At 51.2% G+C, this 22,203-nt stretch overlaps 1 protein-coding gene across 2 annotated transcripts in view; it reads left to right on the top strand.

The window, feature by feature from the left end:
• The window catches only part of FAM178B (family with sequence similarity 178 member B), a 104,300-nt gene that overhangs the window by 66,300 nt on the left and 15,797 nt on the right, over positions 1 to 22,203 (top strand). Inside the window, exons 1-3 of one of the 2 annotated variants that reach the window (XM_066264842.1) lie at positions 1,152 to 1,278; positions 1,668 to 1,755; positions 11,977 to 12,102. In XM_066264842.1, coding sequence (XP_066120939.1) covers positions 1,708 to 1,755; positions 11,977 to 12,102 — 174 coding nt within the window. In that variant the 5' untranslated portion in view covers positions 1,152 to 1,278; positions 1,668 to 1,707. Of the gene's footprint in view, positions 1 to 1,151; positions 1,279 to 1,667; positions 1,756 to 11,976; positions 12,103 to 22,203 lie in introns of those variants that run through there. The other variant, XM_066264841.1, reaches the window with a different exon arrangement.

Here is a 22,203-nt window from a genome sequence, read left to right as displayed (position 1 = left end):
CATTAACATTCCCACCAGCTATGCACGAGCCCCTCTGCCGTCCACCTTCCCAGTGCTAGGCTTTCCCTCCTTTCCATGTTCATTCTGGTATGTGGTGGTGCCGCTTGCTGCTGTCTTTTTTCTTTGTTTAACGAAAAACCTCCTGCTTTGTTGATTCCTCTGACTTTCTTGACTAAGTGCTACTGAAGAAAATAAATGAAGCCCCTGGTTTAGATGCCAGCCTGCCCAGCCCCCGTCTGGCCCCAGCACCATGGGGGGCCTGGGTTGCCTGGGGCCCTGGGGTAGAGGGTGCAGAAGAGCCTTCAGCACCAGCTGAGGGGCAACACAGTCCTGCACCCCAAAGTACCTCCTTAGGGAAATGTCATTTCTGCATGCTGCCTGCCCCCGCTGTTCCCAAGTACCCTTTCTGCCTTAGTTCCTGTGGTGTCAGTCCTGCTGTGGGATCCATTCACTGCATTGTCACCTGAGGGTGGTTCTCCTCTAAGTAGTCTGTTCCAGCCCAGTAGTTTCCTCCAGCTTCCGGACCTCTTCTTCGCTTCCCTGGTGGTGATTTTCCATGGGAATTAGGGACTGTGGCCACATCAAAGTGCATGCTTTTGGGTGATGAGTGTGTGGGGGTACATGGAAGATGTAACCTCATAGTGGACTACCTCTTCCCATCATCCCTCTTCAGCCTCTGATCTACACTTTTCTTCCTCTTCTCGTTTTGCTCACTCCAGCTCTCAAGGACTCTGAAAATCAGAGCTCCAATCATTAATATCTTAAATTCACATCAGAGGTCTTCACTTCTGAAGAGAGGAGATAGCAGCCCATCATGAATGAACCGTGACTGTTTGGTGCTAGAATCCCCATCTCAAACTGACTCAAGCAAAGGGGACTTTATTGGCTTACACAATTCAACCAACTGACCCACTGATTGAATGGTCCTGGGGCTTCAGGCACAGTGGGCTCTGGATGCTGCTGGGGCTCTCTCCACCTGGTTTGCTTTATCCTGCAAGCTCTTCCACAAGGAGGCAGGGTGGCCACCAGCAGCTGTAGGATGACTTCCTGCCAAATAGCGGCCCTGCTGGAAAGACACACCCTCTACTGATAGTTCCAGCCAAGACTCCCGAGGCCACCACTCAGTGGTTGGCTCACAGGGACTGTGATGGGCAGGACCTGGCTCACATGCCCACCCTGGAAGCGCAGATTTGGGCTGGATGGGGGAGGGGTTCTCCAAAGGAAAGTCACTGGATGCTGAGTGAAAAACAACAACAGAATTTGGCCTCACTGTGCCAGGTGAGCCACCTCCAACCAATCTGCATGGCCTGAAAAAGTCTAACACTGCAAATGTCTGTGCAAAGGGGTTGATCATTTTCTATCTCTGAATCCACAGGTAAGTATATATAAGGATAGAGAAAAACAAACTGAGAAGAGAAACACTACTATGCTAACCTCTGAAATTACCACTTAACTTTAATTTTTCTTTTTGCTTATTTTTTAACTTTCCTATTATGCATGTTTGATTACTTCTAAAATAAACGCTGTAAACCAGAGGAGGAAGCCCAGGTCCTCCAGACAGAGTGGCTCTCCCTTGTTCTCCTCTCTGTTGGTGGTATGCTGCCCCACATGATGTCAACACCCCTCCTCTGTGAAGGCCGCAACCTTTGGTCTCTCTCCTTTCACAGGCAGCTTCGAAGCCAGCTCAGCCTCGTGGTCATTGCCCGGATGCTGGACCAGCAGGAGACACTCCCCCTCTGGGAGGAGAAGGCCCAGGTGAGTTTATGCCTCTGCCAGGTGTGTCTGTTGGGGCCTGGGAAGCCTGTGGGCTAGTGAACAGCTCTGCCCTTGGCCTGCTCATCCCCATGCTCCCCCCAGAGGTTAGGAGCCTCGGCCAGAAGAGCCAAGCCAAGTTTTAATTTTTCACTCATATCTTTGCACTAGACAGTTACTTCCTGTGTGCTTGCTGGTGCCAGGCTCTGAGGATAGAGTGGGGAGCAGGGAGTATATATTACTTTATAAAAAATTGTGGTAAAAGTTATATATAACATAAGCTTTACCATTTTAACTATTGTTGTTGTTTTACCATCTTAAAAATTTGAAGTGTAAAGTTCTAACATTTTGATGTGTCCAGTTCAGTGGCCATAAGCACTTTCACAATTTTGTGTGACCATCCTGACTGTCCCTTTCCAGAACTTTTTCATTTCCCAAACAGAAACTCTGTACCCATGAAACACTACCTCCCCATCCCCTCCTCCTGCAGCCCCTGGATTGATCACTTTTTATAGATGGAACACAAATACTATTCAATTAAAATTGCTCCCTTTCAGCATCGGCTTGGCGTGTGGGGGACCCGGGTTCAATTCCCGGCCAGGGCACATAGGAGAAGCGCCCATTTGCTTCTCCACCCCCACCCCCTCCTTCCTCTCTGTCTCTCTCTTCCCCTCCCACAGCCAAGGCTCCATTGGAGCAAAGATGGCCCGGGTGCTGGGGATGGCTCCTTGGCCTCTGCCCCAGGCGCTGGAGTGGCTCTGGTCGCGGCAGAGTGACGCCCCGGAGGGGCAGAGCATCGCCCCCTGGTGGGCAGAGCATCACCCCTGGTGAGCGTGCCAGGTGGATCCCGGTCGGGCGCATGCGGGAGTCTGTCTGACTGTCTCTCCCCGTTTCCAGCTTCAGGAAAAAAAAAAATTGCTCCCTTTCAGTGTCCCTCTGTCCCAGAGTTAGGCATTCTTGGGGCAGTTGGGAGGTAGAGTTTTGCCTTCTTTCTTGTTCCTCCGCTCCCCAAAAAGCTCTGACTACAACTTCCCTGCAGTTCAAAGAACATCACTTCATGGGCCCTAGAGGCAGCCTGGGTCACAGCCAGCCCCAGGATTCAGGGCAGGTAGGTAAAGAATGCTGTCACCCTCCTAAGAACCTCCCCACAACCCCAGAAGTGCTGGAGACAGTTGAACCCTCCAGCTCAGCCTCTGAGACAGGTAATGTAGGCCTGGTGAAAAGCTGTACATCTCTGGTCCCTGCAGGTGTACAGGCCTGTGTGGCCTCTTGCCCAGATTGCTGAGAGAATGTTCCAGCACATTCCAGGGCAGAATGGACAATATGGCTGAGTCTGAGATTGCAGGGAGGAAGCTCAGAAAGGTGACCAGTGGATTGGCTTGTCAGAGCAGGTCCAGTCTGGCTTTTGCACTGGCTGTCCACTTTCCTTTAAATCAGTGGTTCTCAAACCTTTTTTTTTTTTTTTTTTTTTTTACAGAGACAGAGAGAGAGTCAGAGAGAGGGATAGACAGGAACAGACAGATAGGAACGGAGAGATGAGAAGCATCAATCATCAGTTTCTCATTGCACATTGCGACACCTTAGTTGTTCATTGATTGCTTTCTCATATGTGCCTTGACCACGGGCCTTCAGCAGACCAAGTGACCCCTTGCTGGAGCCAGCGACCTTGGGTCCAAGCTGGTGAGCTTTGCTCAAACCAGATGAGCCCGCGCTCAAGCTGGCAACCTCGGGGTCTCAAACTTGGGTCCTTCCGCATCCCAGCCCGATGGTCTGTCCACTGCGCTACCACCTGGTCAGGCATTCTCAAACTTTTTGAAGTCAGCACGCATTTAAAATCTTACAAATAATTGTAGGTCCACTATATACAAATTTCTGAGAAATATGTTATAATAATTAAGACAAATATTAAAGAAAAACTATAAAATCCAAGCATGCTTTTATGGAAATTAAATGAAATAAATACAACAAAACTAAATTTATTCTGACATTAAAAACATTTTCATGTTACATTTTTTAAGTTATGCTTTTTAGAACTTGTAAAAAAGGGGTTAAAAAATTTAAAAAACGACAAAAAAGTTATCTTTTTATATATATGGATACATTCTTAGTAAGATTTAGTAGATTTGGCAGGTCCTGGTGTGAGTGTGTTTTTTTATTCTTGTGTTTATGAGAAATATGAGCCTGATGTGTCCTAGTGATTTCTTCAATGTTTGGGCATATATTTGAAAGGCAACCTCTCATTTCCTTGTCAATACATTGAAGAATTCTGCTCTTATTACTCTTTTTTTTATTTTTATTTTTATTCATTTTAGAGAGGAGAGAGAGAAGGAGAGAGAGAAGGGGGGAGGAGCAGGTTGCATCAACTCCCATATGTGCCTTGACCAGGCAGGTCCAGAGTTTTGAACTGGTGACCTCAGTGTTTCCAGGTCAACACTTTATCCACTGCGCCACCACAGATCAGGCCCCGCTCTTATTACTCTTAATTGTGTTGTTAAGTACAGAAAACCCCCACCATACATATCATCTTAACTTTACACCAGTGATTTTCAACCTTTGTTTCTCACGCACTCATAAACTAATTACTAAAGAAAAAGGGGCCCTTACCTCTTCTTCTTTTTTTTTTTTTTGTATTTTTCCGAAGCTGGAAACGGGGAGAGACAGTCAGACTCCCGCATGCGCCCAACTGGGATCCACCCGGCATGCCCACCAGGGGGCGATGCTCTGCCCCTCCAGGGCATCGCTCTGTTGCGACCAGAGCCACTCTAGCGCCTGGGGCAGAGGTCAAGGAGCCATTCCCAGCGCCCCGGCCATCTTTGCTCCAGTGGAGCCTCCGCTGCGGGAGGGGAAGAGAGAAACAGAGAGGAAGGAGAGGGAGAGGGGTGGAGAAGCAGATGGGTGCTTCTCCTGTGTGTCCTGGCCGGGAATCAAACCCGGGACCCCTTGCACGCCAGGCCGATGCTCTACCACTGAGCCAACCGGCCAGGGCCTCTTCTTCTTTAGTAACTAATTTATTTGTGCCATGAGATGAAAATGGTTGTATTTAGTCAGGGGCACTGACCTTAGTAATTAGTGTGTGTTTGTGCCATGAAAATAAAAGGTTGAAAATCACTGCTTTACACCAAACAAAGGATAGAAGAAACTTGCCTCCAGTCTTTCCGGGGAACATGGGAGGTAGTGTAAACAATCCAGCACCACAGCTTAACAGCCTTTTGCAACCTAACAGCCTTTTGCAAGTGAGGTGGGGGGTTGGGCAGACTGTCAGCATATGGCCAATTCCCCACACCTCTGTCCTCCCAAAATCTAAATTCTAAAAACTCTGTTGGTTTTTTGGTCCCCAACAGGCACATATTTCTCTGGAATACCATAGGGCACACCTGGAAATCTGGGGCACACCAGTGCGCCCTAGTGCACACTTTGAGAACCATTGCCTTAAATGCTTTTCCCCTAGGCTTAGCATGGCTAGTGCTTCCTGTCATTCCAATTCTGGCTTGTGTCACCTCCTCCAGGAGATCTTTCCTGACCACCTAACCTAAAGTACCCTGGTACTGTCACCCTATTTATAAATTATTTGTGATGCTCATATCCTGATACTTTGTTTGTTCAGGGTCTTTGTACATGCATGTTCACACACACGTATACACACGTGCACATGCACACATATCTCCTTCAATGCAAGGACTAAATGGCTTCTGCTTGCTGCTGTCCTTTGGTGTCTAGCACAGTGCGGGACACACGCAGGATCTTGTTGCATACTTGTGGGTGCACACTATGGAAGTGAGTTGCTGGTATGTGTGCAAGGGGAACATTCTCCAGGCAGAGACTACTCTAGGCTGTGGACCAACAGCATTTGGCACCAACTGGAAAGACAGAAGGTAACTCCAGCATCAGGATCAATTCGAGGTTTGGGATTTTGTGCACAGGACAGTGAGGGGAGCAGATAGGTGGCTCTGCACCGGGAGCCACCCTCAGAGGAGAGGGCGTGAGCTAAATGGCTCGCGGAGGTGTCCTGCACCAGACCCTGAAGGATGAGTCCGTGCTTGTGCTGCAGAGCAGTCAGCTGGCGGCAGGACAGCTGCTGTGAGTGCCAGACTCCCGGTGGCCAGGGGGGAGGGAGGACTGGCTGGGGCCTGCCCGCCCACTGCTTCTCTGTGTTTCCCCATCTCCACTGCAAGCCCAGGGGCTGCTGCGTGACTCCTGCCCAGGTCTCCAGCTGCAGGCACTCCCCTTTCCAGTCTGGCTTGTCAGACGGATCCTCATGAAACACACCTTCAAAGGGCCACTTCAGCCCACAGCACCATGTTCAGCCCACAGCACCATGTTCAGCCCATGCAGCGCTCCTCAGCTTCTCCTCCTCACAGGCCAGCTCAGCGCCTGCACACACAACCCTGTGCACTGACCAGGCTTCCTTTTCACCCAACACCTCCCAACTGAATAGTGGTGGCTAACTCACCCCCCTCACCCCCCACACACGCTGTGTCCCCAAGGCCATCTCAAAGTTTACCTCTTTCTCCCCTGACCAGGTGGTGGCACAGTGGATAGAGCGTCGGACTGGGATGTGGAGGACCCAGGTTCAAGACCCTGAGGTTGCCAGCTTGAGCGTAGGCTCATCTGGTTTGAGCAAGGCTCACCAGCTTGAGACCAAGGTCGTTGGCTCGAGCAAGGGGTCACTCGGTCTGCTGTAGCCCCCCCCCCCCAGTCAAGGCATATATGAGAAATCAATCAATGAGCAACTAAGGAGCTGCAATGAAGAATTGATGTTTCTCATCTCTCCCTCTTCCTGTCTGTCTGTCCTTATCTGTCCCTCTCTCTGATTCTCTCTGTCTCTGCCACCAAAAAAAAAAAAGTTTACCTCTTTCTCACAGCAGCCCCAGGTGGTAAGGACTCCAGCTATCGCCCATCTTTTACAGATGGGGAACCCAGGGCAGATGCAGCTAGGAAAATTCCCAGGGTCACACTGCTGCAAAACTGTAGACCTGGGATTCAAGCCCAGAGGCCTGCCCTTGGCCCTGCAGCCAGCCATTTGTGCTTCCCCAGCCCCTCCCATGGCTCTCACTGCGGTGACAGCCTGGACCACACCTGCCTGCATGCTGCAGGTGCTCTGCTGTTCCCTTGAGCCTTAGTCCTGGATGGCAGATAGGAGAACAAGGGCCATCCCTCCCTGTCCTTCATCAGTGCACAAGTGCTTGATAAACCTTATCAATTGATTCATTAGGGAGGGGGATGCAAGGGCTGAGAATTGACTCTGTGGGATGAGGGACGGGGCGAGTGCTGGACAGAAGTCCCTGTTGCCTGTGTGGTGTGGCGTGGCTCCCCGTCTCAGGCTGAAGTCTGCAGCCCTGGCCGCAGGAGCAGGTGCTGGACAAATGAATTTGAGCATCAGGACTTCTGTGGGTAGTCAGGACAATACAACCTCAGGGCCTGAATTTTCCAGGAGGATCTCCAGGTCAAACTGCCTCTTGTGGTTCCTGCATGATCCCAGAAAGAGCAGGGATTGGTCTCAGGTATTAGTATACTCCAGACACTTCTCAGGTTATTGAAGATACATCCCTGAACAGCCCTCAGAACTTCCCTCATGAAACTCATGGTCCAGGGGAAGATGGACACAGAGACCATGAGGAAGTAGACATATAGCATGCCAGATTGTGAGAAGTGCTGTAGAGAAACATAAAACCAGACAAAGAGGAGAGGGAGTGCTGGGAGGGGAGAGGAAGTTTATAAGAATGAATGGAGACGTTTGAGCACAGACCTGAAGGAGTCATATAGGTTTCTAGGGGCAGAGAGAATACCAAGTGCAAAGGCCCTGGATCAGGCAAAGGCTTCGTAAATTAGATGACAGTGTGGCAGGAGCAGAGGGCTGAGCATGAATCAACACTGAAGTCGGGCCTGACCAGGCAGTGGCACAGTGGATAGAACATCGGACTGGGACATGGAGGACCCAGGTTCGAAACCCTGAGGTCTCTGGCTTGAGCATGGGCTTAACTGGCTTAAGTGTGGGCTCACCAGCTTGAGTGCAGGGTCACTGGCTTGAGCCCAGAGGTCACTGACTTGAGCAAGGAGTCACTCGGTCTGCTGTAGATCCCAGTCAAGGCACATATGAGAAAGCAATCAATGAACAACTAAGGAGCTGCAATGAAGAATTGATGCTTCTCATCTCTCTCCTTTCCTGTCTGTCGCTGTCTGTCCTTCTATCTGACTCTCTGTCTCTGTCAAAATAAAAAAAAGTGAAGTCGGAGAGGTAAGTGGGGACTCAATCCACCAGGACCTCCAGACCATGGTGAGGGCTTTGACCTTCATGCCAATGCAGAGGTTCATTGGAAGTTTGGGTTTTCCTTTTTTGTTTTATTATTATTATTACTGTTGATTTTAGAGGGAGAGGTAGGGAAAGAAAGAGAGACAGAGAGAAACATTGATCTGTTCCTGTATGTGCCCTGACTGGGGATCAAACCGGCAACCTCTGCATATCTGGATTATGCCCCACGATGCTCTAACCAACTGAGCTATGCAGCCAGGGCTAGAAGGTTTTAAAAGGAAAAACAATAGATTTATAAAATGTTTACAATTTACTCTGGCTGCTGTGTTGAAACTAGACTATTGGGAGTGAGGAGAAAGGAGGGGATGGCAGTAACCATGGTAAGAGACCGTGACAGTGTGGCTTTGGGAGATGGTGGCATAGGTGGTGAGACGTGGTCAGATTTTAGGTGTATTTTCCAAGGACAGCCAGTGCGTCCTGGGGTGTGAGAGAAAGGGGGCCAGCATGGCTCTGAGATCGGTATATCTGGCAGGGTGGAGGGGCACTGGACTGAGACAGGCAAGGCACAGGTGCAACAGGTTTGGAGGGAAGTTGGAGTTATTTCTTATCCCAGGCCACTTTGTCAACCCACGTCTTCCAGTTTGCAGTTTGGAAAACATAGGGTTCTAAGATCTGACCTCCAGGGGGATCGGGTTTGCATGTACTAGGGAAAGGCTAGATGCAGTCCTGCCCAGCATTTTACTTGTAAATTCATTTACTGACTACAGATTAAACATGTACCCTATGCCAGGCACTGTGCTAGACTCTGGGGACACTGCAATGAATAAAGCAGCCCTCATGGGGCTTGCGTTCTAGTAAGGAAGGAACAGATAATAACAGTAATAATAAGTAAATTACACAGTATGTTAGAAGGTGATAAACGCCATGGAAATACAAGTAGTGCAGCCTGACCCTGGCACAGTGGATAAACCATCAACCTGGAATGCTGAGGTCACTGGTTTGAAACCCTGGGCTTGCCTGGTCAAGGCACATATGGGAGTTGATGCTCCTCCCTCTTCTCTCTCTCTCTCACTCTTCTCTCTCTAAAAATGAATAAATAAAATCTAAAAAAAAAAGATACTGAAATACAAGTAGTGCAGAGTTGGGATTGGTGAGTGGATTGGTGTGGGCTAGAGGCTGCAGGTAGCAGGGGAGCTGGGTGGGCCTCACCAAGCAGGTGGCCCTGGAGCTGGGGCTGGAAGGAGGGGAGGGGCAGTTGCACAATGTCTGGTCAGAGAGACCACTCAGTACAGGATCCCGGAAGCAGCAGGGGCCACCAGGTTATGGAAAACACGTAAGATCCTGGCCTTCCCCTTCGGGCAGGTCAGAGCAGCAGTCGGGGTTGAGCACAGGAGTGACAGGCTGTGTGGACAGTGTGGCACTGGAACTGGCTGCCTCCTCTTGTCAGGAAGACTGTTGAAGCCGGTGGAGATCCGCCCTCTTGGGTGATCATTTGCTGAATGTTCACAGAGCTGACTCCTAGAAATGGGGGCAAGGTGGGGAGATGTGCTGGCCAGGCCCTGGCCCAGTCAGGACCCATGCGGCCCAAACAAGCCTTTATCCTGGAGAAAGGGGGGCTGGCTGAGCTGGAACCAAAAGGGAGTAGCAATCAGGTGGAGGCCTGCTGCGCTGAGTGAACGTTGTTTTCACAGAGTGCAAGGGAAAACGTGGGAGCTCTGGGTGTGCTCTGCCCAGCTGCCCTAGTGTAACTGGGAGGGCCTGGTAGCAGGGAGGGGTCCGCTGGGGCGAGGCTGCCCCTGAGGATTAGGGCTGCTTCTGGGAGTGCGGGGTGCAGAGTGCCCCTGGGCTCACACAGCTCAGAGCCCTGAGCAGGCACGGTTGTTTGGAAACTACCCCAGACCTGCGAGGACTGAGCACAGCAGCACATTTGGTTTTGGTGAGCTGCAGATGGTGCCTGTCTTCACCCAGAAACTTCCCCCTCCTTCTCCCTGCCTCCTCTTCTCCCCTTCTGACAGGATCAGACACTAAGCCAAAAGGCCCTGGCTCCCTTCCAGGAGCCAAGGCTAAGGCCTCACTCCTAGCCCTCAGCCCAGCTGCTCTTTTGGTCTGTCTAAGCCGAGGGGCTGAGCAGGTGTCTGAGGGTGAATCGGGGAGGAAGCCAGGTGTGCTGGGCAGGGCTGGGCTCAAGCAGGGAGCTGCGCTCAGACTCAGGGCATGAGCCCTTGCCCTTCTGACCAGCCTGCACCTGCTCCATCTGAAGAGATAGTGCCTTTGTGAACCGCCTGACTTTGCTCCCTCGTTTTTCACCAACACCACCCCTCCCATGTGGCCTCAGAGGGGCCAGGCTGGGAGCCTGCCTGCCTTAGCTGCAAGTTAGCTCTGGGACAGCTGGCTGGTCCTTGCTGGGGCTTGGCTAAGGCTGCCCAAACCAGCTGCTGGGGCTGCGTGTGAAGGATTGCTTGCTGCAGACATCTGGACTTACGTGGACCACAGTCTGGGGCAGAGGGCATTGGCCCATTAGTTTAGGGAGAGTGGGCAGTTTAAATGGGGAGGTGGAGCAGCTAGCAGATTGTCATTTCAACCAAATACAAGGTGTGGACCTTGTGGGGAATCCCCATTTCAACAAAACAACTATAGAAGGACATATTTGAAACAATCAGAGAAAACTGAACACAGATATTTGGTCATATAAGGAATTAATTCTTGGTAATTTCTTTGGGCAAGAGAATGGTATTATGGTTATGTTGGTGAAAAAAATCCTTATCCTTTTCTGTTAGAAGCTCCTTATGGGTAAAATGATACGATGTTTGGATTTGCTTTAAAATTATAAGACCTGACCAGGTGGTGGCAGAGGGAACAGAGCATCGACCTGGGATGCTGAGGACCCAGGTTCAAAACCCCGAGGTCGCTGGCTTGAGCTCTGGCTCACTAGCTTGAGTGTGGAATGATAGACATGGTCCCATGGTTGCTGGCTTGAGTAAGGGGTCACTGGCTTGGCTGGAGCCCCCCATTGAGGCACGTATGAAAAAGCAATCAATGAATAACTAAGGTGCCACAACTATGAGTTGATGTTTCTCATCTCTTCCCCTTCCTGTCTGTTCCTGTCTTTGTCTCTGTCTCTCTCTCTTTCACTAATAAAATAAAAATCTCTGGAGGGAAAAAGGGGGAGTGGGAGGATAAAACAAGGTGGACAGTATGACAATGATGTGGCCAGTCATCGTTCCCAGGGGAAGGCGTGGGGGTTGTTCATAGCCTCTCTTCTTCCCTGAACCCTTGCCCAGGCCCCAGAGGGACAAACTAAATGGAAAGAGAGGGACATGGGATGGTGGCCTGTGGTAGAGGAGACCCTCTCTGCTGGTCTTGGTTCTTCTAAACCAGGGGTAGTCAACCTTTTTAAACCTACTGCCCACTTTTGTATCTCTGTTAGTAGTGAAATTTTCTAACCGCCCACTGGTTCCACAGTAATGGTGATTTATAAAGTAGGGAAGTAACTTTACTTTATAAAATTTATAAAGCAGAGTTACAGCAAGTTAAAGCATATAATAATTACTTACCAAGTACTTTATGTCGGATTTTCGCTAAGTTTGGCAGAATAAGTCTTTATAAAACAACTTACTATAGTTAAATCTATCTTTTTATTTATACTTTGGTTGCTCCGCTACCGCCCACCATGAAAGCTGGAACGCCTACTAGTGGGTGGTAGGGACCAGGTTGACCACCACTGGTCTAAACCATGAGTGTCTGCTTACTCCTGGCCAGTGGTATGAGCCTCCAGCCCATGGAGCTCTCCCTAGTTGACTCCTTTAAAGGAAGGCTCGCCCTGTGCCAGGCCCAGTGTGACTGTGTGACCTCCTTTTTGGGAAGAAGGTGTGTGCTTATTTCCATTCTACGGATAAGACTCCAAGAGTCCCTGAAGAGCCCACAACACTGAGCTGCTGCTCATCATGATTGATTGCCTCTCTTCTCTTCCCCAGCTGTTAGCACTCAGCCAGCTCCTAAGCCTCATGAAGCCATCATCCCTTGGGCAGTACCTGGGCTCTGAGACCTTGCCACCCTGCCAGGTGCCACAGCCAAAGGCCAGTGCTGAGTTAGACCACAAGGTGAGCATCCAGCACCTGCCCACCTCCACCCGGCTATCACACTAGGGGAGCAGGTAAGGCAGGGCTGTTCACCCTTCACCCCAGTGGGCCCTGAGGAAAAGAGACTAGCAAGCTGCCTCCCTCTCACTGTCTGGGCACAGCCTTTGATTAGTGCCCATGCCCAGGCCCCACGCATTGGGGTGCTGTGTGCCCAGTGTCACACTGGATGTCCGGTAGGCCCTGCTCTGTACCTCCTGGTGTGGCTTTGTTGGCCCTGGGTGCGCCCTTCACTTTCAGCACTGTTTAGAGAGGATGTGAGAGTGGGAGTGCAGATGAGGGGGTGGAGCCAGAAGAAATACAAAGGAGAAGTGAGGGTACTGTCCGGACGTGAGAGACACCCTTTCTCCGCTAGGTCCAACCTCCCAGTCCTTACTCAGTATGGTTGTCACTGAGCCTGAGTCTTTGGCTTCCCCAATTCTTCCTGATTGACTTTCCAGACATTGCCCTGATTCCCTGAAAACCATGCTTCAGCCGGAGCGAGGGCAGCAAGGTCCCTAGAGGTGGCAGGTATGGGTTTGGAATGCTGAGGCCTGTGGGCCCTGCGGGGGATGACAAGCAGGGGCAGGTGTAGGGCCTTCAGATCAGGATTCCCAAGCCTGGCTTCCTGGGGAGCACTGGTGGAGCTCAATGAGCATTAGGCCCTAGGGACTCAGGATGAGGTGCAGAGATGGGCATCCTCCTAAATTAAGAAGGTGATAATTCTGAACGTTCACTGGGAAGTAGGGTGTTGACAATTCAGAAGTCCAGCCTTTGGGCATCACCCTGAAAATCAGATAAATAAATTAATTACTTAATGAACACAAATGGGCCAGGAGGAAGATAGGAGAAAACCCAGATGCATGTTCTCCTCTGGGATGTGTAGGTGTAATGCCAGTGGCTACGGCCAGGCAGGTCCACATTCTTCTGGGAAGACAGTAGAGAAACTTCGAAGCCAGAAAGCATCAGGTCATCCCCATTTAATAGAGTCCTGCAACAGGGGATGAAAAAACTGGCAGGGGAAAACCTCTTCTCAGGCAAATGAACAGCAAAGCAGCCCCTCACAGTGGCAGACAGGCAATCCGCCATCTGAGCCTTGAGGGCAAGCACCCGTAGCCTTACATAGACTATACACACCGGACGCTGCCATGTGCTCATATGCTAATCGGGAAAAGTACAAGCAAGCAAGCCTAATTCAGCTGTTTTCCCAACAGTAGGGAAAGTTGTATTTCAGCTCTGCATGATGTTAGTGCTGTTACAAGGCTGCTATCTCCTAGAAGTGTGTGAGCATCCATGTGTCCCTTTCTCCTGGGTCAGTTATTTCCTGAAAAATGGAAGCTGGTTATGGAGGCTAAGTGGGGTGATCTGTCTGAGCAGAACACTGGTGAGAGGCCTCAGGCCTGGGCTGGGGGAAAGAAGAAAAAGGGAGGAAGGAAGGGAGTGGTGAGCCTGACTGGTGGTGGCACAGTGCATAAAGTGTGGACCTGGAACACTGAAGTTGCTGGTTCGAAACCCAGAGGTCCCCAGCTTGAGCGCAGGGTCTCAGGCTTGAGCGCAGAATCATTGATGTGATCCCAAGGTCACTGAGTTGAAGCCCAAGGTCTCTAACTTAACTCAACTTCCTCCCCTTCCCTGGTCAAGACACATATGAGAAGCAATCAATGAACAACTAAAGTAAAACAGCTATGAGTTGAAGCCTCTCTTCTCCCTCCCTTCCTGTCTGTCTGTCTGTCTGTCTCTCTCTCTCTCTCTCAAAATCCATTCAAAAAAAGAGGGGTTAGCCTGACCAGGTGGTGGCACAGTGGATAGAGCATCAGACTGGGATGTGGAGGACCCAGGTTCGAGACCCCAAGGTTGCCAGCCTGAGCACGTGCTCATCTGGTTTGAGCAAAGCTTACCAGCTTGGACCCAAGGTCACTGGCTTAAGCAAGGGGTCACTCCATCTGCTGTAGCCCCACGGTCAAGGCACATATGAGAAAGCAATCAATGAACAACTAAAGTGCCACAACAAAAAACTGATGTTTCTGCCCTGGCCGGTTGGCTCAGCGGTAGAGTGTCGGCCTAGCGTGCGGAGGACCCGGGTTCGATTCCCGGCCAGGGCACACAGGAGAAGCGCCCATTTGCTTCTCCACCCCTCCGCCGTGCTTTCCTCTCTGTCTCTCTCTTCCCCTCCCGCAGCCAAGGCTCCATTGGAGCAGAGATGGCCCGGGCGCTGGGGATGGCTCTGTGGCCTCTGCCTCAGGCGCTAGAGTGGCTCTGGTCGCAATATGGCGACACCCAGGATGGGCAGAGCGTCGCCCCTGGTGGGCATGCCGGGTGGATCCCGGTCGGGCGCATGCGGGAGTCTGACTGTCTCTCCCCGTTTCCAGCTTCAGAAAAATGAAAAAATGAAAAAACAAACAAACAAACAAAAAAACTGATGTTTCTCTTCTCTCTCCCTTCCTGTCTGTCTGTCCCTATCTGTCCCTCTCACTGACTCTCTCTCTGTCTCTCTCTCAAAAAAAAGGAGGGGGGGTTAGTGGTGAGAGGTAAAGGAGGGGCTGTGTCTGGTCTACCACCTCAAGAGTGTGATCTTGAGGTGCCTTGGGGCCACTCCTGTGACTCCACCTAGCGGGTGAGGGTATCCTTTATTTATTTATTTATTATTATTTTTTTTTGTATTTTTCTGAAGCTGGAAACGGGGAGAGACAGTCAGACAGACTCCCACATGCGCCTGACCGGGATCCACCCGGCACGCCCACCAGGGGCGACGCTCTGCCCACCAGGGTGCAATGCTCTGCCCCTCTGGGGCGTCGCTCTGCCGAGACCAGAGCCACTCTAGCGCCTGGGGCAGAGGCCAAGGAGCCATCCCCAGCGCCCGGGCCATCTTTGCTCCAATGGAGCCTTGGCTGCGGGAGGGGAAGAGAGAGACAGAGAGGAAGGAGGGGGTGAAGGGTGGAGAAGCAAATGGGCGCTTCTCCTATGTGCCCTGGCCGGGAATCGAACCCGGGTCCCCCGCACGCCAGGCCGACGCTCTGCCGCTGAGCCAACCGGCCAGGGCCGGTATCCTTTATTTTGAGGACTGCTCTCATGCACATAAAGGAGGTTGTGAAGCATCCCCACCCCTGGTCAGTGGCTGTATTGGAAATGACTGGTTTGGCCTGGAAACGTGGAGGGGCCGGCATGTCTCGGTACCCTACACTAGGGGAGAAGTTTAGAGTGTGCTGCTCCAGGGCAGTGGAAGAGGCACAGGAGGCTCTCAGATGCCTTTGCTGTAGCAGGAGCCCACCTGGGGTTGGCCCTGGCCTGAGAGGGAGGTGACCCAGAGCAGAGGAGAGAGAAAGAGCAGGGACACAGAAATGTGAAGTGTTCTGTCCCCCTGGGCTGGGTCTGTTCTGACTTGGAGGGCCAGGTGGGGCAAGTGACCAGGCTCCCACAGCCCAGCCCCCTCCCACTTTAGCTGACTGACTCCTCGTTAGGCCCAGCATGTTTCATCTTCAAAGACCATCAGGCTACTCACCATCCAAAAAGAGTGGAGGCGTCATCCGCCCTGTTTTACAGGGAGTGGTGGTCTGGGCCAGCTAAGCCTTTTATTCCCAGAGCTCAAAGACTTTGCCTTCTTTCTCCTTGAGGCACAGTGGGGAAACTAAGGCCAAGTGAGGTTGGCCACAGGCAACCCAGCCTGGAGGAAACGGGGCCAAGCCCTTTCCCAGCCCTTGGGTCCCTCCCTCAGACTCTGCTCACTCCTGTCTGGGAGATTTCCTGCCCTGGAGAAACTGCTGTGTGGTTGCAGCCCTCCTCCAGCCCTGCAGAAAAACACTCCTGCCAGGCTCCACTCCCTCTGTCCCCACCTCCTCCCTGTGCCTGGGGCCTCAGCCCAGCCTCCTCTTTACCGGTGATGGTGATGGTGATGCTCTCAGCCTTCCCGGATTGGTATTGCTGCTCTCTGCTGCCCTGGGCATGACTTCTGTCCTCACTGATCCCATGGCTTTGCAGCTGTCCTTTTACTTGTCGTGTTCCTAGCTAGACTGTGGATACAGCAATGTCTCCCAGCATCACATGGTATGTTTTGCACTACAAGACTGAATGAATAAAGCAACTTGAATTCCTCTTCCTCTCTGAATTCTCTTCTTTGCCCCACTTCTGGCCATCCTGCTCACCTTCTGGGGACTTCCTCCCTCTTCATGCGTTCTGACCAGCCTCTGCATGTTGGCCCCTTGTCTCTAAAATCTTTGGATCATTAGGGCTGTGAGGGTTTGTAGCCTGGGCTTCCGTGAGATGCTTGGCCTCACAAGTGTCACTTGCTTATGACAGAGCCAATCAGAGAACATTCTGTGTAATTATAAGCTAATGAATTTCCCACCTGGGAGAGCTAACCACTATGTACCACAAAGGAGACAGCCTCCTTGCTCCTCACGCAGCCCAGCAGTGGCCAGGAGGGACTGTGGGGAAGGGAGGTTGGCTGGTTGTGTCCTACCAGATCACCACAGAGCTTGTGGAATAATAGAATCCTGCTTCTTAACAGAGTGATTGGAACACTTGCCGCATTTTCAAGTTCTTTTGGAGAAAGAAGTGGTTGCCCAGCCCCTAGCTGGTGTGTGGGTCACATTATGTTGAACAGAAAACAATTAAAGCCCAATAAACTCAGGAAGAGTTTGTTACCTCCCCCTTTCCTGCCTAGAGATTCAGACAAAAAACCTGCTTCAGAAATGGAACATGAGCCCTGGCCGGATAGCTCAGTTGGTTAGAATATGTCTCAAAGTGCAAAGGTTGCCGGTTCAATCTTGTCAGGGCACATACAGGAACAGATTGATGTTTCTCTCTCTCTCTCTCTTTCTATGTCCCTCCCTTTCTCTCTTACTAAAATCAATAAATTTTTAAAAAGAGAAAAAAGAAACGGACGTTAGCACATATGAATGAAATGTGGTAGACAGGGAGGATCCAAGCAAAAATCTGTTTCCTAGGTTCCCTTCTGAGCACCCACTGTTTGTGGGTGACCAGGCAAGACTGCATTTACCAAGTGTTTGATATTTCTCAACTCCCTGACAATTGCCTACCTCCCCCTTCTTAGTCCAAAATGACAGTCAGTTTGCCTCATTGTCTTAGTAATTTTTATATTTATATGAATTCCCCATGTGTGTTAAGATTGGGTTTTCTCCTCTTATTTGCTGTATGTATTTAATTTTTTTTCTACCAACTAGAAGAACTAAAGGGGCAAGGGAAAGTTTCCCTGGCCCCCACAGTGGCTATTGGCGGTCCTGTGCTTGCCTGCTCAGAGAGGGGCCCTCCCAGAGGGGACAGACAGAGGTCAGAGTGATGCTCAGAGTCTGAGAGAGGAGCGAGGACATCTTCATGCAGAAGAGCACTCCGAGGGCTGGTCTCCAGGCACTCCCCGCTGGCCCATGGACACCAGTTCTGCAGCAGATGGAGCAATCTGGACCCACACGTGAGGCCGTCCTTTCAGCCCCATGCAGACAAACATCAGTCACGTAACTGGACCCAGGTTGCCACTGCCTCCTGGAAGTAACCAACTCAGCCTTGCAGCCCAGCACCAGGGATACTGGAGCTTTTGGGCTTTTTTGTTGTTGACGTACATAAATCATTGTCAACGTAAGAAACATCCAAACCTGTAGAGAATTTTTATGAATTTGAGCCAAAATGATGACATTTGCTTAGTAGCAAAGTCTCACTGTTTTGAGAAAATGCTCCGGAGAAGGGCAGTTTCGCAGCTTGTTTTATACATGAGACTCAAAGGAGGAGGCATGAGGGGCTACGTGAAATCCGAGGTGGTAGATTGGGAGGTGGGAGAAAGCCGAGTGGGGAAATCTCTGGGGTTGGATAAAAAGTCAGACAGAGCCTGACCTGTGGTGGCGCAGTGGATAAAGCGTCAACCTGGAAACACTGAGGTTGCTGGTTCAAAACCCTGGCTTGCCTGGTCAAGGCACATATGGGAGTTGATGCTTCCTACTCCTCCCCCTTCTCTCTCTCTCTCCCCCCCCCCCCTCTCTAAAATGAATAAAAAAAAAAAAGTCAGACAGAGACACTTACTTCTTTCCTCTGGGTGGGCACAGGAAGGTTCATAGTTCACCTTTACAGCACACAGAGATGGTATGTGGGGAGAGATAACAGCAAGGGGCCTGTGGTCACCTGCTCGGGGGCCTGAGGTTGTGTCCTGAGGGAGGTGAAGAGAAGATTACTCTGACATTCCAAAGACGTGTTATTTTAGATGCAAGAAGACAAATGTCAGTCACGTAACTGGACTCAGGTTGCCACTGCCTCCTGAAAGGGACCAGCTCAGCCTTCCAGCCCCAAACCAGGGATCCTGGGACTTTTGGAGTTGTTGTTGGGTCACATAAACCATTGTCAGCATAAGAAATATCCAATCTATAGAGAATTTTTATGAATTTATTTGAGCCAAACTGATCACAGTTGCTGAGTAGCAAAATCTCAGTGGCATGAAAAATGCTCTTGAGAAGGGTTTTGCATCTTATTTTATCCATTAGAATCAGAAGAGGAGAGGTACAGGAGTACAAGATGAGGGAGATGGGAGAAAGAGGTGGGGAAACCTCTGGGATTGGATAAAAATCTCTGACCTCTGTCCCCTCTGGGAGGGCCCCTCTCTGAGCAGGCAAGCACAGGACCGCCAATAGCCACTGTAGGGCCAGTGAAATTTTCCCTTGCCTCTTTAGTTCTTCTGGCTGGTTGAAAATTTTGAAGCTAAGAGGAGAAAACCAAAATCCTAACACCTATGCACCAGGAAGTCACATAAAGATAATTATTGTAGGTAAAGTGTGACCTTTGTCAAAGAAGCTACAAGCCCAGGACATGACCCGCTTATAGTTAGGAATTTTTACATTCAGACCATCCTGTGTGGTTACTTTAGGTCTCCGAGTTTGTAAGGCTGTCCATACGGGCCTCCCATGAGCCAGTTAGGTTTTTTTGTTTGTTTGTTTGTTTGTTTTTTTACAGAGACAGAGAGTCAGAGAGAGGGATAGACAGACAGGAACGGAGAGATGAGAAGCATCAATCATTAGTTTTTCATTGCGACACCTTCGTTGTTCATTGATTGCTTTCTCATATGTGCCTTGACCACAGGCCTTCAGCAGACTGTGTAACGCCATGCTCGAGCCAGCAACCTTGGGTCCAAGCTGGTGAGCTTTTGCTCAAACCAGATGAGCCTGCGCTCAAGCTGATGATCTCGAGGTCTCGAACCTGGGTCCTCCGCATCCCAGTCCAACGCTCTATCCACTACGCCACCGCCTGGTCAGACGAGCTAGTTAGGTTTAGTACATGGCCCCTTTTTGTCCACAGTGCATTTGGCCAGATTTTGTCCTGTTGTATCCTGGCTGATCTCAGAGTCTCAGCCCACTCACTCTTACTTCCCGTGGTTATTGATGCTTCAGCCTTGCTGAATCGCCATCATCATTGCACCTCATCTACCGCGCGTTCCTGCTGTGTCTGGCTGCTGGTTCCCAGGCTTTGGCTATATGGGTGTTACTGGGAAGGAACATCTGGTTCTATCTTTTCCCCTAGGGATATGGAAGGTATATAGAACTAGAATCTTTATGATGGGGTGGGAGTTTTCCCCAGTTTGGTTAAATTGGGGAACTTTGAAGAAGTGGACTGTCTCTCACTGTGTGAAAGAACAAGAAGGTCCACAAAGGGGAAGTCCAAGGCAAGGCTGTACCATGTGAGAGACCAGGGGCCTGGACCTGCCTCCTCATCAGCGTCTGGGGCTCGTCCTCAAAGCCTAATGATGTCCTTGTGGGACAGACAGCCTGGGGCCCACTAAGGGTTCTGTATATAGGATGGTCCCTGTCCCCCGTGGGCCAGCTACAGGAGGCCATAGCACCCAGACAGAGCCCAGCAGACCACAGGTGGCTCCTGTCAACTTCCTCACCACGCATGCTACCTGTGGTCAGTTCTGTCTGTTTTGCATCTATGAGAAGGCAGCCTGCGGAGGGAGAAGTACTTGTATAGAGTTGATGGTGGGAGGTGGGTGTGCTCCGAGCCTGGACCAGGCTTTGGCCCACATCCTTTGAGTGCACGCACATACTCCTGGAATCCCCACATGTCCTCTGCAGAGGGCCTACGCCGGCATGGTGCCTGTGTCTTTGCACGGGCGTGCTGTGTGTGTGTTGTGTGCCTCTCCTGTATATCGTTGTGTGTGTCAGCCCGGTGTTAATAGAGCTGACAAACAAGTTTTACTGCTTTTGGTGCTGAGATGGCCTGTTCCTCTGTCAGGTGATCCTGCCAAGGCCGGCCGTGGGAGAGGGCAGGACTGTGGGAGGGTGTCTGTGCCAGCCCCTCTTCCTGCTGGCTCTCAGCAACAGCATGGGGACATGTCCTCCCTCAGGCTTGGTGTGAGCACCGGCCCGGTTCCTGTGTTACCCAGGACAGGTGACCTGGGAGCCTCTCCTTCTGTCTGTACACTGTCTGCCTTCTCACCTGCAGTGCTTTTTCTTCCTGCCTCTCACCCTGCACCTTAGGAACAGCTGTGTACCTCAGGGCTCAGGGCCCCAGCCAGGCCACGATTAGGAGGGATAGGGGAAGGCTGACTAGTTTTGAGGAACAGAAACGAGAGATTCAGGAGTTGTGAGTCTCTTGCCTAGCTGGTCAGTGGTGGGTTCTTCTTACTTCCTCCACAGTGAGGAACATTTGAAATTAACCTCAAAGAGTTGACCTAAGAGCTGGCCCTAAGGGGCCATTCGTGCACTGACTGCACTTCACACCTGCTTGAGTGGCTGCTGAGCCTCTTTTCCTTTCTTTTCTAATTCCCATTGATTTGAGAGAAAGAAAAAAAAAGAGGAGGAGGGAAGGGAGAGAGAGAGAAAAGTATCAGCTCACTCCACTTAGTTGTTTCGTTTAGTTGTGCACTCATTGATTGCTTCTTTTTTTTTTTTTTTTTTCATTTCATTTTTCTGAAGCTGGAAACAGGGAGAGACAGTCAGACAGACTCCCGCATGCGCCGACCGGGATCCACCCGGCACGCCCACCAGGGGCGATGCTCTGCCCATCCTGGGCGTCACCATGTTGCGACCAGAGCCACTCTAGCGCCTGAGGCAGAGGCCACAGAGCCATCCCCAGCGCCCGGGCCATCTCTGCTCCAATGGAGCCTTGGCTGCGGGAGGGGAAGAGAGAGACAGAGAGGAAAGCGCGGCGGAGGGGTGGAGAAGCAAATGGGCGCTTCTCCTGTGTGCCCTGGCCGGGAATCGAACCCGGGTCCTCCGCACGCTAGGCCGACGCTCTACCGCTGAGCCAACCGGCCAGGGCTTGATTGCTTCTTGTTTGTGCCCTGACCGGGGGTAGAACCCGTGACATTGATGCACCGGGATGATGCTTTTATCCACTGAGCTACCCGGCCTAGGTCCGCTGAGCCTCTTTAGAATGGGTCCTTCTGAGCATCTGAAGCCATATAGGGCCCAGGCCCAAGCCAGCTTTGTTTGGGTCCCAGGAATTCTGGTGTCTTTGCAAGCCTGTGAGCAGGACTTGCAGTGACAAGAGTTAATTCAGCTGGAGAGGGCAAGCCGGGCTTCTTTGGGTAACTTGTGTTCAAGCCCAGCCTACTGTCTGCCCACCCCGTCCCAGGCCCAGGGGTCCCTCCCCTGGCACAGTCCTTTCCTTGTGCTAGTAACTTCTGTTTCCGAACTAATACCCTACCTCAGCCTCTTTATCCTACAAGTCCTCCAGGATTGTAGGATAATTCTGTGATCGTCTTCCACTCCTACCCAGGAAAAGCCGTCCTCAGGGCCCCTTGCATCATATCCAAACCCTGTCATCCAAGGCCTCATCAGCTGGCCCACTCCATCCATGCGCTTTGCTCCTAGGAATCAAATCACCCCACTTGAGTCCAGGTAGTGGGTGTCCTTCCAAGAAATCCCCAGGGTCAGGCCTGTGGCTTTGCTGCTGCTGTCCCTCCTCCCTAGCAGTGCCCAGCCTATCCCTCCTATCCTGAATTCCCGTGGTCTTACAGGCTGTTCACTCAGCTGGTGGCTTCACACACCTACACAGCATCGCTGTTGAGGACTGGCCCAGAGTCTCTCTCAACTGCATTCCCAGTGATCCCTCTTCAGAGAGAACAAGCCCCTTTACTTGCTGGACCCACCA

Source organism: Saccopteryx bilineata, chromosome 3 (assembly GCF_036850765.1).
Source record: "Saccopteryx bilineata isolate mSacBil1 chromosome 3, mSacBil1_pri_phased_curated, whole genome shotgun sequence".
In the NCBI taxonomy this organism is placed as follows: Eukaryota; Metazoa; Chordata; class Mammalia; order Chiroptera; family Emballonuridae; genus Saccopteryx; species Saccopteryx bilineata.
Note: the sequence above shows the minus strand (reverse complement) of the source record. Positions and strands in the feature narration are given on the sequence as shown.